The sequence below is a fragment of the Octodon degus genome, unplaced genomic scaffold (genome assembly GCF_000260255.1).
Source record: "Octodon degus isolate 3935 unplaced genomic scaffold, OctDeg1.0 scaffold00011, whole genome shotgun sequence".
Taxonomy (NCBI): Eukaryota; Metazoa; Chordata; class Mammalia; order Rodentia; family Octodontidae; genus Octodon; species Octodon degus.
In genome coordinates this window covers 25,942,821-25,962,418 of record NW_004524587.1, presented here as the reverse complement: position 1 = coordinate 25,962,418, position 19,598 = coordinate 25,942,821, and the positions used below count along the sequence as shown (strand labels likewise).

Genomic DNA, 19,598 nt, shown 5'->3' with positions numbered 1-19,598 from the left:
GCTCAGCCTACCCTGAGGGTGGAGCTGGCGCAGCATGTAACAATGCCAAGGATCAAGCTGAGGTCCCCTGCACCTGCCTAAGCTTGCCTAAGCAGGCACTTTAGACCACTGAGCTATCTCGTGGGCCCTACAGTGTTTGTTTTAATCCTCTATTTCTTGGCTAAAATACAAGCTTCACTTGTTCTCTGTTGTGGCCCCTGCTGCATTTGCTTAGTCACTAGATTACATCTTGGACTCCTAGTGATCCTGTTTCAGCCTCTCTGGTGCTGGAATTACAGGAGTATGCCACCATGCCTGGTTTTGGTGGCCTGGGAATGAACCTGGGTCCTTAAGCTTGCTAGGCAGGTGCTTAGACCACTGAGCTACCTCCCCTGCCTCCCTATTTATTTATTTATTGGTGATGATGATCTGGAAATAGAACCTTAAGGCCTCCTTCCACATGCAGGGCAAATGCTCTACTGCTGCACTATGTCCCCAGGCCGTTTTAGGTAGCCCAGGCTGTCTTTGAATTTATGATCCTCCTGCCTCAGCCTGTGTAGCTGGGATGGCAGGTCTGCACCACCAAGGATAGCTGAAGATTTCTTTTTTAGCAGCGGTAGGTAATCCTGAAATTACCTTTCACTGTAGCACTGAACAGGATAAAGGCAACCACACTCTGCAGCCGTGGAGAAGGGCTATATAAGGATGGAATAGGAAAGAGCAGCCTGGACTCTGTAGTGTTGGACTGAAATCATCTTATGGATAGAGTGATTGACATATAGACAGAAAAATCCATGGCTTTTGTTTTCTTTTTTAGTTTATTGAGACAGCATCTCCCTGGGTAGTCGAGGTTGGTCTTGAACTCACTTGTGGCCCGGCCTGGCCGCAGACTCACAGCCAACCTCTTGCATCACCCTTCTAAGTGCTAGGATTACAGGATGAGCTTGTAATCCTGTAATCAGCGCTGGCATCCATATGTGCCTGCTTCCATGTGGCTGGCTACTTGTTCTCATCCACATACACAGTCGCATGCGTGCGGCTGGCAGGGGAGGCCAGGCATAGCTCCTGGCAGTTCCTCAGGCGAGCACTGCTAGGACTCAGACCTTGGTTTTGAAGAACCATTCCCAGGCTGCAGGCAGCTCAGTGGCAGGTGAGCTGCAGGGAGGCTGCAGGTAGCTCCACCCTCAGCTCCTGGGAGGCCTGCAGCTCAACCCCCAGCACCCCCACACCCTACCAAATGGCCCTCTGCTGTCTCCCCTGTAGGGGATTGCGGCTTCTTGGGGAATGGCCATTTCTGGGGACTCAGCAGGGACAGCACAAGACGTGCCTTCGTTCCTCACAGAAGCACCAAGTGCTGTGACTTGGTGGCACATAGAAAGGGTCGCAAGAGTCAGTATGAGGAGGTGTCCACTGGCCAACCTGGGGACATTTGAGTATCACAATAGTGACTGCCGCCAGATGTGTTGGTACACTCCTGTCATGCCAGCACAGGAAAGGCTGAAGCAGGAGGACACCAACTTCAAGCTCGGCCTGAGCAACGAAGTGACTTAGTACCCAAAATAAAAGATAAATTAGTTAAATAGGTGAAAGCTTTATACAATCTGAAGAGAAACCAGAGTATAAATTAATTAAATAGGGCTGGGGAAGTAGTTTAGCATAAAGGCCCCGAGTTCAATCCCTAATACCACAGAATAAAAGTAGGAAAGAGACTAGAACAGGATATTCATGAAATAAAGTCATGCTCATATGAAAGACAAATGAATAAACAAATGGGAGCAAAGCAAAGCCTCTTCCTTGTGGTGGAATGCTAGTGAATGTATATGAAACGAGAAAAGAATCACAAGTTTGCAGACCTTATAGCAATCAGTGATTTAGCAAGAAACCCTGAGCAAGTGCTAAAAAGCCCTGGGCGGAAGTGTGGTGGCAGGTAGGAAGTGCACACAGGTCGAAAGTTATTCCCTTTGTTTTCTGAGGCAGGGTCCCACTGTGTAGTTTAGGCTGGCTTTGAATCCATTATGTAGCCCCGGCTAACCTCGAACTCAGCAATCCCGTGCCTCAGCCTTCCCAGTGCTGGGATTACAGGCATTCACTACCATGCCTGGCTCACAGTTACTCCCTTTGGGGTTAATAACTAACTTACTAATTAACTTTTGTTGTTGTGCTGAGACAGGGCCTCACTCTGTAGTTCAAGCTGCCTCTGAGCTTACTACATAGTGCAGGCTGGCTTGACTTGCAAGCCTGCCAAGTCTTGGCAGTCCAGCCTGCCAAGCGCTGGGACTACAAGTGTACACCACCATGCCCAGTTTATGTGCTTATCTATCGCCAAGAGAAAACCAGCAACTTATAGTGCAGAAACCTCACCACCAGTTAACAAAAGCAAGACTCATCAGCCCCCTGTCCCCACTCACTCACTGAGTGGGACACAACAGCACTTCCAACTGTTCCTGCTGAATATGGACAACCTGACAGTAATTACAAGAAAACACCTGCCAAATGTGAACTGAGGGACAATGTACAGCATAACTGGCCTGCGGCCCCCCAAGGAGTCAAAGACATTAAAGGTGGAGACCACAGCTCTTTCCTCAATCTAGAAAGGAGAAAGGGGAAAGCAGAGCCCTAGAAGATGCTACTCCAACCTCTGGTGGAACAGGGGCATAGTGCCCAGGAGAGAGACGGCTGAATGTCTTGATCAGACAGTGCTCTGGGTGCAAGAGGAAGTCTTTGTCCTTAGCAATTTTTTTTTTAATGAAAAAAAAAAAAATACAGCACATACCTGGCCTTCTTCCGGAGCAACTTCTGAGACTCAGGATAGTGTACCAAAATTTCATTCAAATCCTTTTTATCCAGAATAAAGAGGTTGGTGAACCCATGAGCCACGACATTGGCAGTGCGCCGGTTCCCGCCCCCGACGGCCAGCAGGCTGGGGACAAGGGAGGCCATGAGACCCTCAGGAGCCTGGAGGCTGTGCTTCAGATCTCATTTAGCTCTGCCACCCTGGCTCTCCTGTGGGGCACAGTGGCGGCCAGTGGGCACCCAGACCTCCCCTGCACAGCCCAGTGGGGCCAGTGCTGCAGCCCAAGGACCCAGACCCACCGCTTGGCACCCCCTTCCAGGCTTATGCCCAGGGCCTCCTGCCCCCCAGCGCCTCTCACCTGATCTCTCCAAACACAGATCCTGCTTTCAGCGTCACTAGCACCGCCTTGCCATCAGGGCCACCCAGGACCTGCACCTGGCCCGCCTGGATGATGTACATCTCTCGGCCAATCTCACCCTGAAACAGAAGAAGCTGAGCTGCTCCACCACCTCTGAGCACCCTCCAAGCTGGGGGCTGTGCCCAGAGGCTGGTGGACCTGCAAGGAGGCACTAAGGCAGGGACTAAGGCCACCTCTTGGCGTGGTGTCTGAGATGGTCACTTTCTTCTCGGGTTCCAATACATCACCCAGGGACCAGGGAGACTGAGCAGCCCTTTCCCTGCCCACCTGACAGGTTTTTGTGGCAGTCAGTGGTGGCATGGGATGGAAAGCACCTGGCAGCTGGGAGGTGCAGGGCAATGGTTTTGTGGATCTCCACCCACACCCACAAGGGAGGCCCAGTAAGTGGAGGGGTGGTTCTGCCATCACTAAACATCCATGTGCAGCCCCAGCAGCCAGCGTCTGCCCACTGAGACAGGCAGTGAGGTCCTGCAGTCCACAGCACTTCTCCAAGCCTGTCCATGGCAGTCCAAGTCCTTAGCCTCCAAGGCTATCTGACGTGGGGCAGGATTGCAGTGTGTTTGTTTTGCCCTGGAGATTGAACACAGGTCTCTGCACTGAGTTACATCCCCAGACCTTTTAATTTTTTTTTAAAGATAGGGTTCTGCTAAGTCATTAAGCTGCTCAGGATGGGCTGGAACTTGCAATCCTCCTGTCTCAGCCTGCCAGATTCTACTTTTCTAAGGTCATAAAGCAAGGATGAGGTAGAGCCAGGATTCAAATCCAACTTGGTTTCAGAGTCCATGGCTGTTATGGGCTGAACTGTACCCCATTCCTGATCCACATTTTGAAATCCCAATCCCCAGCACCTTAGAATGTGACCTGCTTTGGTGATAGGGTGGTGGCAGATACAACTAAGATAAGCCCACCCTGGAACAAGGTGGAAGCCAAATCCTGTCGGACTGGTATCCTCACAGGAAAGGAACTGGACATTGTGGGAAAACGATGGTAGAACAGAGAAGCTGGGCCTAGGGCAGAGGCCATTCTGTGTAGGGTCTGATGGCCTCATCAAACTCCCATGATGGCTGAGTCCCAAGGTGAATGAATGAACACAGAGAGATGGGCGAGGGAGGGAAGGAGAGAGGGAGGGAGGGAGGGAGAGGAGGGAGGGAGAAAGACAGCTTGTAGTGAGCCTGCCACCTTCTAGTCCTCAGGCCCTGCCCAGCACCACCCAGCCGCCACCTGTCAGTCATACCTGGACAGCACCCAGTGACACCAGCACATCTTTGCAGTTAGGAAGTGTCCTGGCTGTGGTCTCTGACACCTCACTAGCAAGCACCCTGGGCATCTCAGGGACAGCATCAAGCAGAACCAGTCGGCAGAGGGCGCTGCTCACACACCCGCACCTTGAAACCTTGACCTCACCAATGCCTGATTGATCTCCTCTCAAGAAAGCAAACTGCGTCACCCCGCAGGTGACAGCACAGCTGTGGCACCCGCTCTGTGCCAGGCACCGTACCAGACCACAGGCCTCTCTTACTGAGTTCTCCCAGCCACTGCATGGGAGGTACTTACCCATACCCACACTTTATCAGTGAGAAGGACAGGACTCAGAGAGGCACACCACCTTCCTGGGGCTGCACAGCTAGGAAGTGGTTTCCATGCCCAGGCTGATCACTCTGTTGTTTCCAAACCCCTCTCAGCCCCTCACACTGAAGCTTTATGTTCTCAGCCATCTACAGCATCCTTTCCTCCCTCTTCCCCCAGTGCTCTGCTTCCAGAAGATTTAGTGCCGCACAGCACACACCTAGAGTCAGGGCCTTCTTGGGCCGGGGCTTCCCAGGCTTGCCAGACCTGCTTGGCCAACATCTTCCCAGTGCACAGTCCCAGCCTTGCTGCCAGCTCCATGCAAGAATGCCAAACTCTGGGTGCTCCCCCCATGGCTTTGCCAAGGATGCCTGATGGGAAGAGGGAGGCCCTTCAAGGTTCCTCCATCCCCTCCCTGTGGATTGGGGCTCCTGTCCTGCTCCATCCCACGTGGAAAGAGAGAGCTGTGAACCCACGTGGCAAAGCCTGGGCCCCAGACAGCTGCACTCTCAGGCCGATCCCCGCTGACAATGCAGCTCCTGACCCTTTGCAACAGTGCCCCCATGCCCGGGGTGTCCCAGCCCTGTCTACTCCAGGGAGGACAATGGCTTGGCCCACTTCCTGCAATGCAGTGCACACCTTCTTGCATACGTAGTCATTGGGCAGGTAGACAACAGAGCGCAGGCGCTTCAGCATGTCGAAGATCATCTGCCGGTCACAGCCCTGCCCGGGTGGACAGGAAGAAGCCCTGTTAGAGGATGCCCAGGCTAGGGATCCCCAGAGTCCCAAAGGAGAGGGCACTTCAAGGGCATACCTGGAAGAGCGCCACTTTGCTAACGATGTCATAGTTCACGTCGATGGCAAGGTCCAGCCGCATCTTGTCTGGAAGCTGCACCATCAACTCCGACTCGTCTGTGTGTGAACAGGACATGGGAGATCAGAGCAAGGGCAGCCCCAACCCTCACACACCTATAGCTCTGACCACCTTCCCTGCTGTCCCAGATCCCGACAGCTGTCACTTCCAGGCCTTTGTCAATAAGTTCCTCTGTCCGGAAAGTCCTATGCATTTCCCTAACTAACCCCCACTCATTCTTAAAAACCCAGCACCAATGTCACCTCTTCCAGGAAGTCATCTCCATGCAAGAGTGCTGAACCCCAGGTGTCCCAGGTGTCCCCCACCCCACATGGACCTACCCAGGGCTTCCAGTTTGTCCTTCCCTGGACACTACCACACAGCCTCTGCATCAGGAGTTCCAGGGTTATAGCACTGGTCATCCGTTTTTTGCAAATTGTTGATGAAACACACCCCCATACATACACTAGGAGAACACTAGCAAGAGCTAGTTTATCTGTTTACCATGTGCCAACTGTGTGTTTTCCCCTCTGTGTGTGTGTGTGTGTGTGTGTGTGTGTGTGTTGCTAGGGATTGAACACAGGGCATTTGCACTGAATTACATTCCCAGTTTTTAAAACTTGTGTATTTTGAGATAGGGTCTCACTAAATTGTCCCATCTGGGCTCAAACCTGCAATCCTACACTTCAGCCTGTAGTGCTGGGATGACAGGTACGCACCACCATGCCTGGCTTTTAAATCAATCTTTCTTCTTCTTTTTTATTTTATTTATTTATTTTATTTATTTTTGTGGTGCTGGGAGTTGAACCCAGCCATCTGCATATGCTAGGCAAGCGCCCTGCCACTGAGCTATATTCCCAGTACTTCATGTGCTTGTTTTTTACAAAGACTGAGTTAGTCCTCTCTGCAACCCAAGAAGCCTCACTACTCCATCCTTACAGACAAGCTGGGGCATTGGCTTGCCCAGTGCCATGCAGCCAGGGAGTCAGAAGGAGAATGTGCCCATATTTGTGTGACCTCAGGGCCTTTGCAGGTGCCCACGTCCTTGGTGCCCACTGTGGGGTGAAGGTGCCCTGGCAGAGGAAAGCATGGGAGAGGGGGCCAAGGAAGGACTCCTCCTTCCCTGTTTAAACTTCAACTTTGATCTCTGGCGGAGCTGTGTCTCAAGGTGAAATGAGGAGAGAGGGGAGCCCAGGAGACAGGCCCTCAAGTCTTTAGGAGTGTTGTGACGTCCACCTCCTAGGCCTCTTCAGGTTCCTCTCACATAAACCTTTGAGGCCACAGCCAAGTGAGGGCCCAGTGCTTGGGCCTCAGAGACACAGGACAAGGGAAGAACCGGAAGGTCTTGGGAGGCAGTGACAGTCTTACCCAGCATGCCTTGTGAGTGCCAGGTGTACTCATACCAGGTCTTGACACGATTCTGTACGGATCTAGGGATCTTGTAAAAGTTCATGTACTTCACTGTGCTGTCCATGCAGCTGCGGTAGTAAGTCTGTCCTGCAGTGGCTGCCCCTACCACATCTCTCATCTGGGGCAGGATAGGAAGCAAGTTTTAGAATGCGTCACTTGACTCAGATGGGGCACATCCTCAGGGGAGGAAGGGAGGGAGGAAGACAGACGTCTGCATGCAAAAGTTTCCTGGTGGGAAAAAAATCCCTCCTCTAGTACGGATTAGGAAGTGAAGCTGCTGGCCCCTCTGGTGGCCTCAGACCCCGAGAGGACACCTCTTCAGGCTGGGCTGACTCTGAGGCACCCTAGCCACTTTGTCCAAGCCTTTGGTAGAGGAAATATGAACCCAGTATACAGTTCCTTGGGCTGGGGCCCTTCAAAGGCTCCTGTGAGGACCCCTGAGTCTCACCTGCTCTGATGAGAAAACAAGATCCCCCTGCAGCTGGTCAGAAACACAAGGGGCTTCTCCTAACTCTTTTTTTTTTTTTTTTTTAATTTTATTTGTGTGTGTGTGTACGCACGCGTAGCCAGCTCAGCCCACCAGGGGGCGGGCTGGCTGGCATGTGGTGCTGGAGGATTGAACCGCGGTCCCTGTGCTTTGCTAAGCTTGTTCTAAGTAGGTGCTTTAGACCACTGAGCAATCTCACCAGCCCTTCTCCTAACTCTTGTTAAGCCATGAAACCCAAAGGGACCTGACACTGTATATGGACTTGACCTTGGAGAGGGATGGGGGATGGGGCCCACCCTCCTCCTTCCTCTTGCCCAGCAGGGCCCTGCACCCAGCCAGTGCTCTCCCCAGCTTAGATCAAAGCAGCAGGCAGAGAGGTTGATGCTCCAGGCAGCGAGTGAGGGGCCCTGTGGGTGGAGGGCTGGGACCCAGCTACCTGTCCAATCATCACAGAGAAAGCGAAGACACCCGTGAAATAGTTCAGCAGCTGGAAGACAATTTCAAAGAGCGTCTGGGGGTCAGGCAGCCCCCCGATGGTGATGAGGGTCTTCACAGCCCAGTAGTAGCAGCGAATGTAACTGGTGAGAAAAGAGGAAAGAGGCCTAGGTCACAACAGGACACACCTGCCGATCTGGGGCGACCTGGTTCCAACACCTGTGATAAGAGTGCACCGTGTAAAGAGAGCAGAGCATACAGGCCTTAGACTCAGGGCACCTGCCTCTGACTTGGGCAGAGCATGTCACAGTTTGTCCCTGGCTCTGCCCCACCCCTGCAGGGCACAGGCATGGACAGATATGAAAACCGACCCTCCAGAAGATATCTAGGGAGAGTTGGCGGGAGGAGTGAGAATAGACCTGTGCTGGTGCCAGGGCCCCCACAGTTTACAGGGTTGTTTCCTTTGCTATCCTGTCACGCTGGCTCACAGAAGCGAGAGTTATAGTTTCTATCTACATGTCCCCCAAAGCCTCAATGGTGGAAACTAGGGGGGAGGATGATTGGATCGTGGAGGTGTGATGCTTCTTAGTGGACTAATCCACTGATGAGTTTGTAGCTAAATGTGATGTGGGGAGGCATGGCTGGAGGCAGTGGCTCACTGGGGGCGTGGCCTGCAAGGGTCCAGCTCCCTCCTCCTCTCTTGATCCCTCTCTGGCTTCTCACCACCAAGCCAAGAGCTGTTTCTCCTCCACCTCAGCTCTCTGCCCCACTGCCCTGCTTTGGGGCCATGACTATGGGCTGAAAACTCCATCAACAGCAAGCCAAGTAAACCTTTCTTCCTTTAACTGTGAGCAGCAGGTATTTTGTCCCAGCAATGAGAAAGTAACTATGACAAAGAACAAAATCAGAGTTGCAAGATCCTGTCAGCCCTTGTAGCGGCAGGTTTGCATTTGGGGACTCTAACCAAGCCCAGGTAGAAAATGATTTTTAAAAATTGTGTCTATACTGAACACAGCATACAGTTATCTTTTCTTGTCTACTCTTTAAATGATGCAGTGTAATAAGTATTTAGCGTTGGCAATGTATTAGGTACTTTAAATACTGTACAGATGATTTAAGGAACATGGGAGCATGCGCATAAATTATACGAAAGTACATTATTTGCTATAAAGGAGCGAGCAGGGAAGCAGCCTCCTGTGGCCGCGGAGGGGCACTCTCTTGGCAGCCACCTTTCCTGACCCTTCTTCCTCTTCATCCATTTTCCAGGAGGTGAAATTGAGCCTCCCCCCCCCCCCCGCCCCCAAAGGAAAAGGAGCTCCCACCATCAGCAGCCGGCAGGTGCCAGAGCCGGGAGGATCCTTGCGGAAGGGAGGTGCAGGTGCTGGGGGTCCTGCTGTGTGGTAAACGGCACGAGAAGTGCTCTGGGCTTGTCTAATCATCCAAAGCAGCAAAAGTCCCCCAGACCTGGCCACACCTCAGGCCAAGTCTGCCAGGAGCTAGGAAGGGGGAGACAGGAGGAGTTGCGAGAGGGAGGAGACGGTCGGCTTTCCTGGGCTTTCTACCTCCAACTCGCCAGCTGCTTATGCAGCCTCGGAGCTCAAACACGCGCTCCGGACTAAAAGAGCTCAGAGCTACTTTTGAGCTGTCTAACCCTGCAGATTCCTTCATGTCTTCAGGCGCGGGAGACATGAAATGTGGATGGCGCGGAACATCCTGCGCAGCAACCGTGAGCACGAGAAAGTGCAGCGGGGAGGGAGTGGCTGGTCGTCGGTCCCTGCAGGGGGCGCAGCAGAGCACTGCGGAGCCCGCTGGAAGCCCTGCAGGGAGGGTGGGCAGCGTGTGCTGAGCGCTGGGAGAGCGGGGCAGAGGTTGCTGGGCAACTAGGGGGGCAGACTCTGCTTCTAACTAGGCGTGGCTCCGGGCTTCACGGGCTTCTTTGTCTCCAGATGCCTGGAAGTCTCAGGGCGCACAGCCTGCCCAGTCCAGCTCCCATCGTACGTGTCCTGGCCACCAGAGGGCGCCCTAAGCAGCTCTGGTGGGGACCGAGCAGTCTATCCTTCAGACCCGGGCTGGGAGCTGAGGGACCACGACTGAGGGGGAGGGGCGCCAACAGAGAGAGGACAAAGGAGTGACGTCCGCAAAGCTCTAGCTTCCCCCCAAGCGTTTCCTCACTGGAGTAATCTTTCATTGGCATGGCACCTCCTAGAGACCTTCAGGAAGTACTGTGTTTCCCACTGTGGCTCTGCAGGGACCCTCCCTCCACTTCCCAGAGCTGGACAATAACCGCACATGCTGGAATCCAGGTCCCCTTCTTCCTGGCCATCTCCTCCCATGACTGCCACCGCCCGAAAGTGGGTCCTTGCATTACTGAAGCATAAACCCTTTTGAGAATGGAAGGAAAGCCAGGAAAGTCTCCTTGGAAAAGCGGACATTGTCTCAGAATTTAGCTGCAAATTCCACAGGGGGGTGAATTTTAAAAAGGAGTAAGAACTCTATCAACACACAGTGGACAACTGCCCAAAGTTCTACGCAGGCCTCACCCTGGCAGCCTGGCTTGCCCATAACAGCTGTATACCAAATGCTGTGAAGACCCTGGGGGACGTCCAGCCCTGGAGAGCAAGGTTTGAATTCCTTGGGAAGACTGCTTGGCAACGTGGCTGCACCCACCTTTCTAGAAACTTCCACTGACCCAGTGCCTTTCAGCCATACTGGGCTCCCAATCCTTGACTTTATTATCTTGCAATTCCCTACCATCCCACTTTTAAATTTTATTTTATTATTTGGTGTTTGCAAGGCTATGACTAGAACCCAAGGCCTGGTGCACGTGGTAGGCAAGAGCTCTACTACTGAATGGCACACCCAGTTCTTTTTATTTTGAAACAGAATCTCCCCAAGTTTCCCCGGGCTGGCCTCGAACTTCTAACCTTCCTGGTTAGCACTCGAGTAGCTGAGAGAACAGACACTTGCCATCTTACCCAGAAAAATCTTACCTCTCTCCACATGATTCCCTCCTTCCGGGATCTCTGTCCTGCTCTGCATCTTCCAAAACCAAGGCCGCGCCTAACTAGCTTAACTTTGGCGCAGTGTGCCTCACCCATTCCCATACCCCCATCCCCACCCCGGGCACCAAGCACTTTTCTTTTCCCTTGGGGACACAGTCCACTAGTCGAGGCTCTGTAACCATCCTGCTTGGGCCCCAGCCCTGTAACATGAACGGTGTGACCTTGACTTGGCACTTCTTCTGTCATATGGGAAGAAGCACAGGGACTGTGTTAAGTGCTTTGATCGGGGCTGCTACATATAAATAGTAATAAGTGCTCTGTGAGGTGCACGGCTACTGTCATCGTCATCATCATCATCATCATCATCATCATCATCATCATCATCATCATCACTGTAGCGTGTCTCCCTGTGTAGGACTGGTGATGGGTTGCCCTGGTTTTTCAGTTCCTCTATGGCTGACCCTGCCCGAAGAGCAGTGCAGAGAAGCACACCAGGGCTTGCCATCGGCCTCACCCACGGGCTGGTGGAGAGCATGTACCTGCTCCATGCATTTATCAACCTACAGGACTTTGGGGTGCTGAGAGGATTTTTTTAGACAGGGCTTGCTATGTAGTTCAGGCTGGCCTTGAACTCACTATGTAGCACAGGCTGGCCTCCAACTCACAGTGATCCTCCTGCCTCAGCCTCCTGAGTACTAGGATTATAGGTGTGCACCACCACGCCTGGCTGTGCTGAGAAGACCTTCCTAGCAAGTCTCGTTTGTGTGTCTACCCTCTGCCTGGCATGCAGCATGTGCTCAGGAAGACGTGGAGATGGGGCCCTTGAACCCTGTCCTGCCAATGACTCCTTGGAAGCAAGGCAGCCTTGGCAACATGGTGGCAATGGACTCCTTTCTAGGAGTCTTTGTGCTATGAGTTATGAAGAACAAGACCACCCAGATGTGGCTGTGGAGGAAGCAGAGCTCACCTGTTTCCCACGCCATCATAAACCCAGTGAGTGGAGCCAAGGCCCTCAAAGGCCGAGGCCCAGTAATAAAGACACGAGTTCAGATGCAAGCTGTACAGCAGGTAGGCTGTGGTCCTGATGACCCTGCAGAACAGGAGGAACGTGGGCACAGCTATGAGAGTGGAGGTGACACCTCCAGGCGGGACTGTGGGGAGGCAGCCAGCCCTCACCTCCCTCAAAGCCCACCTCAGAGGTCCCCCAGTGGAGCCACACAGTTCTGCCCAGCTGTGCAAAGGGTGGAAACCTGGCCATTTGGATGCAGCTGCAGCTGGCCCAGCCCTGTGGGACTCTTTAAGGCTGAGCCAGTTAAGGATGGTGATGGTGGGTCGGGAGCGTGCGAAGACTCAGGGCTGGAGTTGCCGTGGGGTGGCAGCATTAGCTGCACACGTGAGTTCTGGGGCGGTGGGGTCAGAGGAGAAACGTGGCCCTGGGAGGAGCAGGTAGTGGACGGGGTGTGCAGAGCAGTGAGGGTGAGGCTGTGCACCCCAGGAGAGAGGTGCTGGGAGTCCTGCTCCCCTAGCGTGGCTGGCCGGTCTAGTGCCCAACCTTGGTGTCTGTGAGCCACCCACTATCCTTATAAATGTTGCCTTCCCCTGGAGCTACACTGGTGGCTTCAGATCCTTGCACTGAGCCAGAATACTAGTGGGCCACTCTTGTCATCCTGTTACAATTAGAAGAAATGGGACAATCCCGATTCTCTAAAGAACAAACATCCCTGAAGAGAAGGGGTTGGGCTAGGAAGAAGCCCAGCTTCTGGCTCCCACAGGCAATGGGGGCTGGAGAGCAGGGGAGGTGAAAGGGGCAGAAATGGGCAGGGGATGCCTCACCCTGGGTGTGCAAGTGCACACATACAGTGTGCACGCGGGGGAAGTGTGCACTTATGTTCATGCATGTGCATGAGGTACAGGGGTGTCTCACCTGTAAACGTAGGCCTTGCTGAGGATGGCTTCCAAGCGGTTGTTAAACTCGAAGAAGGCCATGTACTGGGAGGAAGAGGACGGCATCAGGGGCAGCCGCTGTCCTGGGTGCACCCTGCCCTCACCTCCCTGCCCTTCCCCCTGGGGTGTGAGACAGAGGCCCGTCTCCCTGAAGGGGGAGGGGCTGGACAGAGGGTGAACAATCAAACCAAAGGATACTTTGCCCTTGGGCAGCTGAGGCTGGAAACCCCATTTAGGAATCTGATGGCAGCCATGTCCTATATAATTGTGTTCTCTCTGCTGGCTTAGTCTTTCTGGGGACTCCCAGACCTTTTTAATCCCATCATGAAGCTTCTGGATGTTCATGCGTCCCAAGGTAGAGGCCCTATTTTGCATGTTCACTTATAAAGAAAACGATTTTATAATAAAACACTTTACAACCCCCACTATGTCCTTCAAAGGCTGTGTAAGGTAACAAAAGTAAAATGCTAATTACTTTACTGAGCTCCAGTTATAAGATTAGTGCCTCTTTACCTATCTTATTTCTTATTTACCTATGAAATATGTGCTATCTTTTTTTCAGGGCTGAGGATCTTGCGTGCTAGACAAGTGTCCCACCAGTGAGCTACAGCCCACACTCTATCATTCTCCTTTGTCAGAGAGGAAACTGACACTTGGGACAGTCTGGTGACTTGTCTGGAGCCCCCTGGGAGTGGGGGGCAGCCCTGAACCCAGATCAGCCTCAGAGCTTCCAGCCGTTTGCTTTATGCTGCACCTCCTCTACATGCTTATCCACACTGGATTTTTGATACTGGAAAATAATATCAATGCAAATGTCCTCAGGGAGTGGTGGAGAACCTTTTAGAGCTTTCAGTGATACAAACAGCCTACTGCAGCACGCCACAGATGCCACAAGTGCCACAGACTCGCCACCACTGTCCTAGGGCATGTGCTAGTCAGCATCCAGGTGTCCATTCTAACACCATCCAGAGATTACGCTGGCTGCGGGACAACCTCAGGCTTGGGCCTTTCTGGGGCTCAAGAGGCTGCCCCCTCTAAGCTGGGCCAGATGGCAAGCCCGTGTGTGCACACACCACACTTGCCACGTGAGGCGTCTCACTTCCACATCTGAGATCCGACTTGGCCCAAAGGCTCGGCCCTTCTCACATGAGGCTTGGCTCCCCAGCAGCTTCTGCAGCCCCTGGAGGCCTGGAATGGCGCCCCTTCTCCTCTTCCCCTTGGTAGCTTCTGGGCTTAGAGCTAGTGTGGTGTGCTTGCTTGTCCTAGCATTCTCTGGCATATTTCTCTCATTGCATTTACTTCTTTTTTTTTTTTTAAAATAAATTCCATCATTTACTGATTTTTGATAAAGGCACCAAACATCAGCCAGGCATGGTGGCGCACACCTGTAATTGCAGCACTTGGGAGGCTGAGGCAGGAGGATTGTCATGAGTTAGAGGCCAGACTGGGCTACACAGTGAGTTCAAGGCCAGTTTGAACTGCATAAATGAGGAGAAGTTGTTTTTTTTTTTTCAAAAAACCCCAAACAAAAAACTCTCCCAAACAAAACCGAAAGCATGAGGCATCGTGTAAAGAGAAAGATGAATTCAATCGCTTGGCCAGCCAAAGCCATCTGGGGGTCCCGGGGGCTCTGAGCCGCTGTCTACCCTGCGCTCCTGTAAGAGCAGCTGCCCAGGCTGCAGTCCGCACTGTGCCCGGCCGACCCCCTGGGAGCAGGGCTCTGCCCCACAGAAGGCAGGTTAAACACTGGAACACCACCCGTCACCGGCCAGTACCCAAGTGGTGAGGGGCTGTGCACTGACCAGCACTTGCCTGGTGCTTGCCTGCTCCTAACTCAGTACGTGCCAAACTGCCATCTTTACAGTGGAGCCCGTCATAAGGCAGAAGCCCCCGGTGCAGCCCCGTAATTACTAAGAGACTCCAGTGGAGGAAGCAGGCTGCCTGCATGTGGGTCGACTCCACTCCTTCCTATCCCTGTGACTCAGTCCAGCTGCTCAGCCTGTCTACACCCTGGGCCCCTCATCTTCACAGTGTGCTCAGAACAACACTCAAGTCTCAGGGTGGAGGAGCCAGCACCTGATCGTACCCCACAGGTGGTGCTGCAGAGGCACAGCCACTGGAATCCCTTTCCACCAAGATGGGCTGAGAGTACAAGCAGCTCCCCTGGGGACACCTTCCCGTCCCCAGCTGCCCTGGAGGACAGAAGGCAGCAGGGAGGAGCCACCAGTCTCACCTTTAAACAGCGGGGTAGGCGGAGAAGGGGGTTCACCCCAAATTTCAAGTAGAGGAAATCCAAGGGCAGGAGGCAGACCACGTCCATCTGAAACCCCAAGAGGACCCCACAGTGTGTCAAACATGTAGCCCTCGGTCTAAGCATGAGTGAATGAGGAGTGGAGTCTGCCCCCCACAGACAGGGGAGGTCAGAACGTCCCTGAGGGCCTCCCCCCAGAGGCCAGGAGGTGCCCACCAAGAAGCCTACGTGGCTTCCAGGACTGCCTGCCCAGTCCAATGTCAGCTCCATTGCTGTGACAATGGCCACTGTGCCCTCCCCCCACAAAGGGAGCAGAAGGATAAAGACCAGAAAGGTGACCTTTGAGTACTACCCTGTCTGCGCTAGCCCCAGAAGGGACAGAGGGGACGCCCATGGACACACCCCTGGGAGCTGTGCCCAGCAGCCCTCCAGTGGTACCGTGTCACATGGGCTCCCAACTACTCAGCCCAGGGGCCCTCCCAGCCACTACATCTTCTACCCCAACACACACCTTAAATCGGCGAGACTTCAGGTAGTTGTTTCGTATCTCCTTCTTGTCCATCTGGAAGAAAATGGAATAATGACAGTGAGATGGCTTTAGAGCTTAACTCCTGACCTACAGGAAGCCACCATGGAATCACCCCTCCCTTGTCCCCACACAGAAACCCTTCCCTTCCCTATCAGAGCAGCCTGCAGCAGTGGAGTCAGAGAGGACCTGCTGAGCTTCAGCAGCTGAGGCCCAGCGGGAAGGGCACTGTCTATGGTCACCAGCTAGATCCTGGTTTCCTGGATGCCAAGCAAGGGCCCCAAGGCTCATTCCCTAGTGTGTAAGTTTTCCTGGGGCCACTTTCAACTTAACTCCCCAAGGAGCTGGCCACTGCGCTGATCAGACTAGGGAAGAGAATGGCCAGAGAATTCTCTTTCCTCTAAGCTATTCATGTTTTGCTTTGTTTTTGACATGACACACTACATCCTCCTGCCTCAGCCTCCTGCATGTTGGTATTGCAGGGATTTACTGTGCGAGGCTGCTACGCTGCTGTCTCCTGAGAAACAAAGCTCTTGCCACAACCTGCGCCTGACCTCTCCTCTACTGAGCTATGTGGAGCTGGCTATATTGAAACAAATGTTCTTGGCAGGAAGGATGCCAGCCTTGCACACATCAAAACTACCTGTGCGTTGCTGATTGGGGGCCTCTGAGCCTGGCGCGCCTACAAAGCTGCTTCTCCCAATGCACTTGGCAAGAGCCCCACCCACCTCCCTGGTGGACACCAATAAAGCCAAGAGCTTTTGTTCCAGAGAGAATATTGAGTCATCCTAGAGCTCCTCAACTGAAGAACTTTTTGTCTTTGTCTTTCTTTTGTATCCGTGTGCCATATTGCTGGGCAGGTTAGACAGATATCCCGCCACAGGGGTTTGGTAATGTACCACCAGCCCTAACTCCTCAAAGTCATTTAAGAGGCAAAACTTCAACTTGTCTGCATACAGGAGAGCCTGTGCGGCCACCCTGGGGATCCAGCCCAAGGCCCTCGCGTGCTGGGCAACTTGTCTGCTCTACCTTTGAGCTCCAGCCCCACCCTCAGTGTGGAATTTCAGAGGGACTTGCACAGGGAGACGGACTATACCACCTGTTTTTGATGAGTCACAGCCAGAACCTTAGTTTCCTCCTCAGTAAGTGGGGCCTGACCCAGGGTATGGAGTCTCACAGTGGCCCAAGTAACAGAGGTCACCGTGCCCTTTTCAGGAGCCCCAGGATACAGTGATTGCCAGCAGTTGCTGGAGCCAAGCATGCTGTGTCCACCATTGCAACTGAACTTCACACCACTGCTACTTGACAGGAACTAGCACCAAACCCATTTTACAGGTGAGAAACTGAGGCCCAGAGAGGCGATCCAGCCACGGACACCTGTCCCAAAGCCCACGTGCTGGACCACTTCTGCATCCTTCTTATATCAGTGGTTCAGAGACCAAATGAACACGGGACATGCATCATTTGACCCTATGAAAGGTATGCGGACTAAGCACTTGCGCTGCTGACATGCACCGGCAGCTGCTCCTGAGATTTCCTTGTTCACTGAGTTTGGCATTCATCGTAGCATCAGGGAGAAGGCCCTGGAAGCTCTGGCTGTGACATCTGCTCTGGTCCCCCCTCTGCCTGCCTGTGACTCACAATGATGTCCCCGCCTCTGACAAACTGCAGGCGGATCTGGAAGACAGTGATGTCCAGGAGGTAAATGAGGTCGCACAGGTAATCCATCAGCAGCCACAGGTGGATGTTGCCAGGCGTCTGGTAGGGGAAGGCCCAGCGCACAGGAATCAGCCAGCAGTTCCAGTTCCAGGCCAGCACCACGAAGAACAGCCACAGGATGTACATGAGGTCTACAGGAGGGACGGGCAGACAGCTGGAGCAGGGTGCCGAGGGACGGGGCGGGCGCGGCAGCCACGTGAGACTTTTGACTCTGTGCCTGCACTTCACTACATGTGGTATTTTCACAACTCTATGAGTGTGTGTGTGTGTGTGTGTATAAAACTTTCTTTTTTTAAAAATTTATCTGTGTGTGTGTGTGTGTGTGTGTGTGTGTGTGTGTATGTGTGTGGCCAGCTCAGCCCACCAGGGGGCAGGGCTGGTTAGCATGTGGTGCTGGGGGATTGAACTGTGGTCGCTGGGCTTTGCTAAGCTTGTTCTAAGTAGGTGCTTTAGACCACTGAGCCATCTCACCAGCCCCTAAAACTTTCTTTACTTTAAAAACAAATCACTTCCAGGCTCTTATACACGACAGTATTCGGAGGAGGGGATATGGTGGCACCATCATTATTATTATGCCTTTTGGGGTTTTTTTGAGACAGGATCTCTTTACATAGTTCAGGCTGGCCTTGAACTCACTATGTAGACTAGCCGCAAACCCCTAACAATGCTCTTTCCTCAGCCCCCTAAGTGCTAGGATTGCACATGTGCACCACAGCTGGACACGCGGCTGAGGATGGCACTATTAGCAGATACCCAAGAAGCCAACACTTTGCTTGCCTGCCTTCCTTTCTATCAAGCTAGACTTGGGCAGGACTTTCCCAGCATCCATATGTCAGCAGTCATGCTGTTCTCGGAAAAAACTAGCTCATCACAGGTGTGGCTGCCCTTGGCCAACACAAGACGGGGTTCTTAGGAGGGAAGACAGAGCACAGAACCTCCCTGACACCAGGACATCCATACACTTGAACTGGACACTCTGAGGACTCTGGCCACTGATGCTTGCTCAGACCTCACATAATGTCCCTTGCCAAACCCCCACCTGTGCAAGTCCCATAAAAGAGCCCCCACACTTCTTTGTTCATGGACAGTCTTTTTCTCCTCGGTCTGTCTGCACCCAGGAATTAAATCCTATGCCTCGTTGTTTTTACAAAAATCTGTCCAGTAGTCTCTACCTTGCGTCATTCATTATGTCTGATGCCAAGCCACAGGAGAGAGCCCTCTATGAGGGGACCCCAAGCCCTCTCCTGAGCCTCCTTTCCTTTAGCTGAGACCACCCAGCAACATCCATTCCTCAGACCTGGGTTTCTATATCTTCTATTCCCTTTCATCCTCCCTGCCTGCTACAAAAATCTCAAACCTCTCTATCTATTCAGTAGCTGAAGCTACTGAAACCCGAGTAGCTGATATTTTTTTATAACACACCATGGCCACAGACCTGGGCAACAGGTCTTGGTGGCCTGTCCATGGTGTCTGATGTGTCCATTTTGCAAGATCTGTATAATTACTGCCATGGGTTAAAGGAGTGGCCTGAAATAGCTCATGTTGGTGCATTACTTACACTCTACGCTTTCCTGCTGTGCTCTTTATGCGAAGCCTCTCCCATGCTCCTCCTTTCCCTGTCTGTGCCCTCTCTGCTTCCCTTCCATGCCAATTCCTCCCTGACCAAGGACCCTGCTGACTTCCTTTTCCCTTAGCATCCTCCTGCCCTCTCAGCGGAACACCTCCTATGGCCCTGCTCCTCCAGTAGGGCTCCCAGCTGCAGCTACCGCAGCTGCGTCATGTCCTCCAGACAAGCCTCCAGCCAACCGGCACCCGTCCCATCTGCCTATCCAGTGCTTCCTGAGTCAAAGCCCCCTCCTTATGTTTCTCTTGTTGGACTCTGTCCCATTCTTGATCCAGACTGAAATTTCATGCCCTGTCCTCACCCTTTGCTCCTCGATTTCCACTTTTGGGAGGTGGTGGGAGCCAAGGGAATTGTTCAGGTCCATGTCCCCTTTTCCCTGTCTGATTTGTAAGGAAAGGGCTTACCAGTCTAATGATCTCACCTGGGATGACTTGAGTATCCTTCTTTCCTCTACCTACCTTCTCACCCCAAAAAAAGGGAACACGTTTGGACCTTGTCCCAGGCTGCTGTGCCTTGAACCTAACCTTCAGAAGGAAGCTGCAGCCATTCCTGGGCCAAGCCAAACTGAGACTCTAACTGGCTCAATGAAC

General features: G+C 53.0%; 1 protein-coding gene across 1 annotated transcript in view; it reads right to left on the bottom strand.

Annotated features, from left to right (window-relative positions):
- Cngb1 (cyclic nucleotide gated channel beta 1) overlaps positions 1-19,598 on the bottom strand; it is a 76,527-nt gene that overhangs the window by 9,325 nt on the left and 47,604 nt on the right. Inside the window, exons 21-31 of the mRNA XM_004626047.1 lie at positions 17,307-17,515; positions 15,651-15,701; positions 15,122-15,208; positions 12,869-12,933; positions 11,912-12,034; positions 7,944-8,085; positions 6,979-7,138; positions 5,572-5,669; positions 5,397-5,480; positions 3,132-3,250; positions 2,753-2,899 (exon numbers count right to left, since the gene is read on the bottom strand). Coding sequence (XP_004626104.1) covers positions 2,753-2,899; positions 3,132-3,250; positions 5,397-5,480; positions 5,572-5,669; positions 6,979-7,138; positions 7,944-8,085; positions 11,912-12,034; positions 12,869-12,933; positions 15,122-15,208; positions 15,651-15,701; positions 17,307-17,515 — 1,285 coding nt within the window. The remainder of the gene's footprint in view (positions 1-2,752; positions 2,900-3,131; positions 3,251-5,396; positions 5,481-5,571; positions 5,670-6,978; positions 7,139-7,943; positions 8,086-11,911; positions 12,035-12,868; positions 12,934-15,121; positions 15,209-15,650; positions 15,702-17,306; positions 17,516-19,598) is intronic.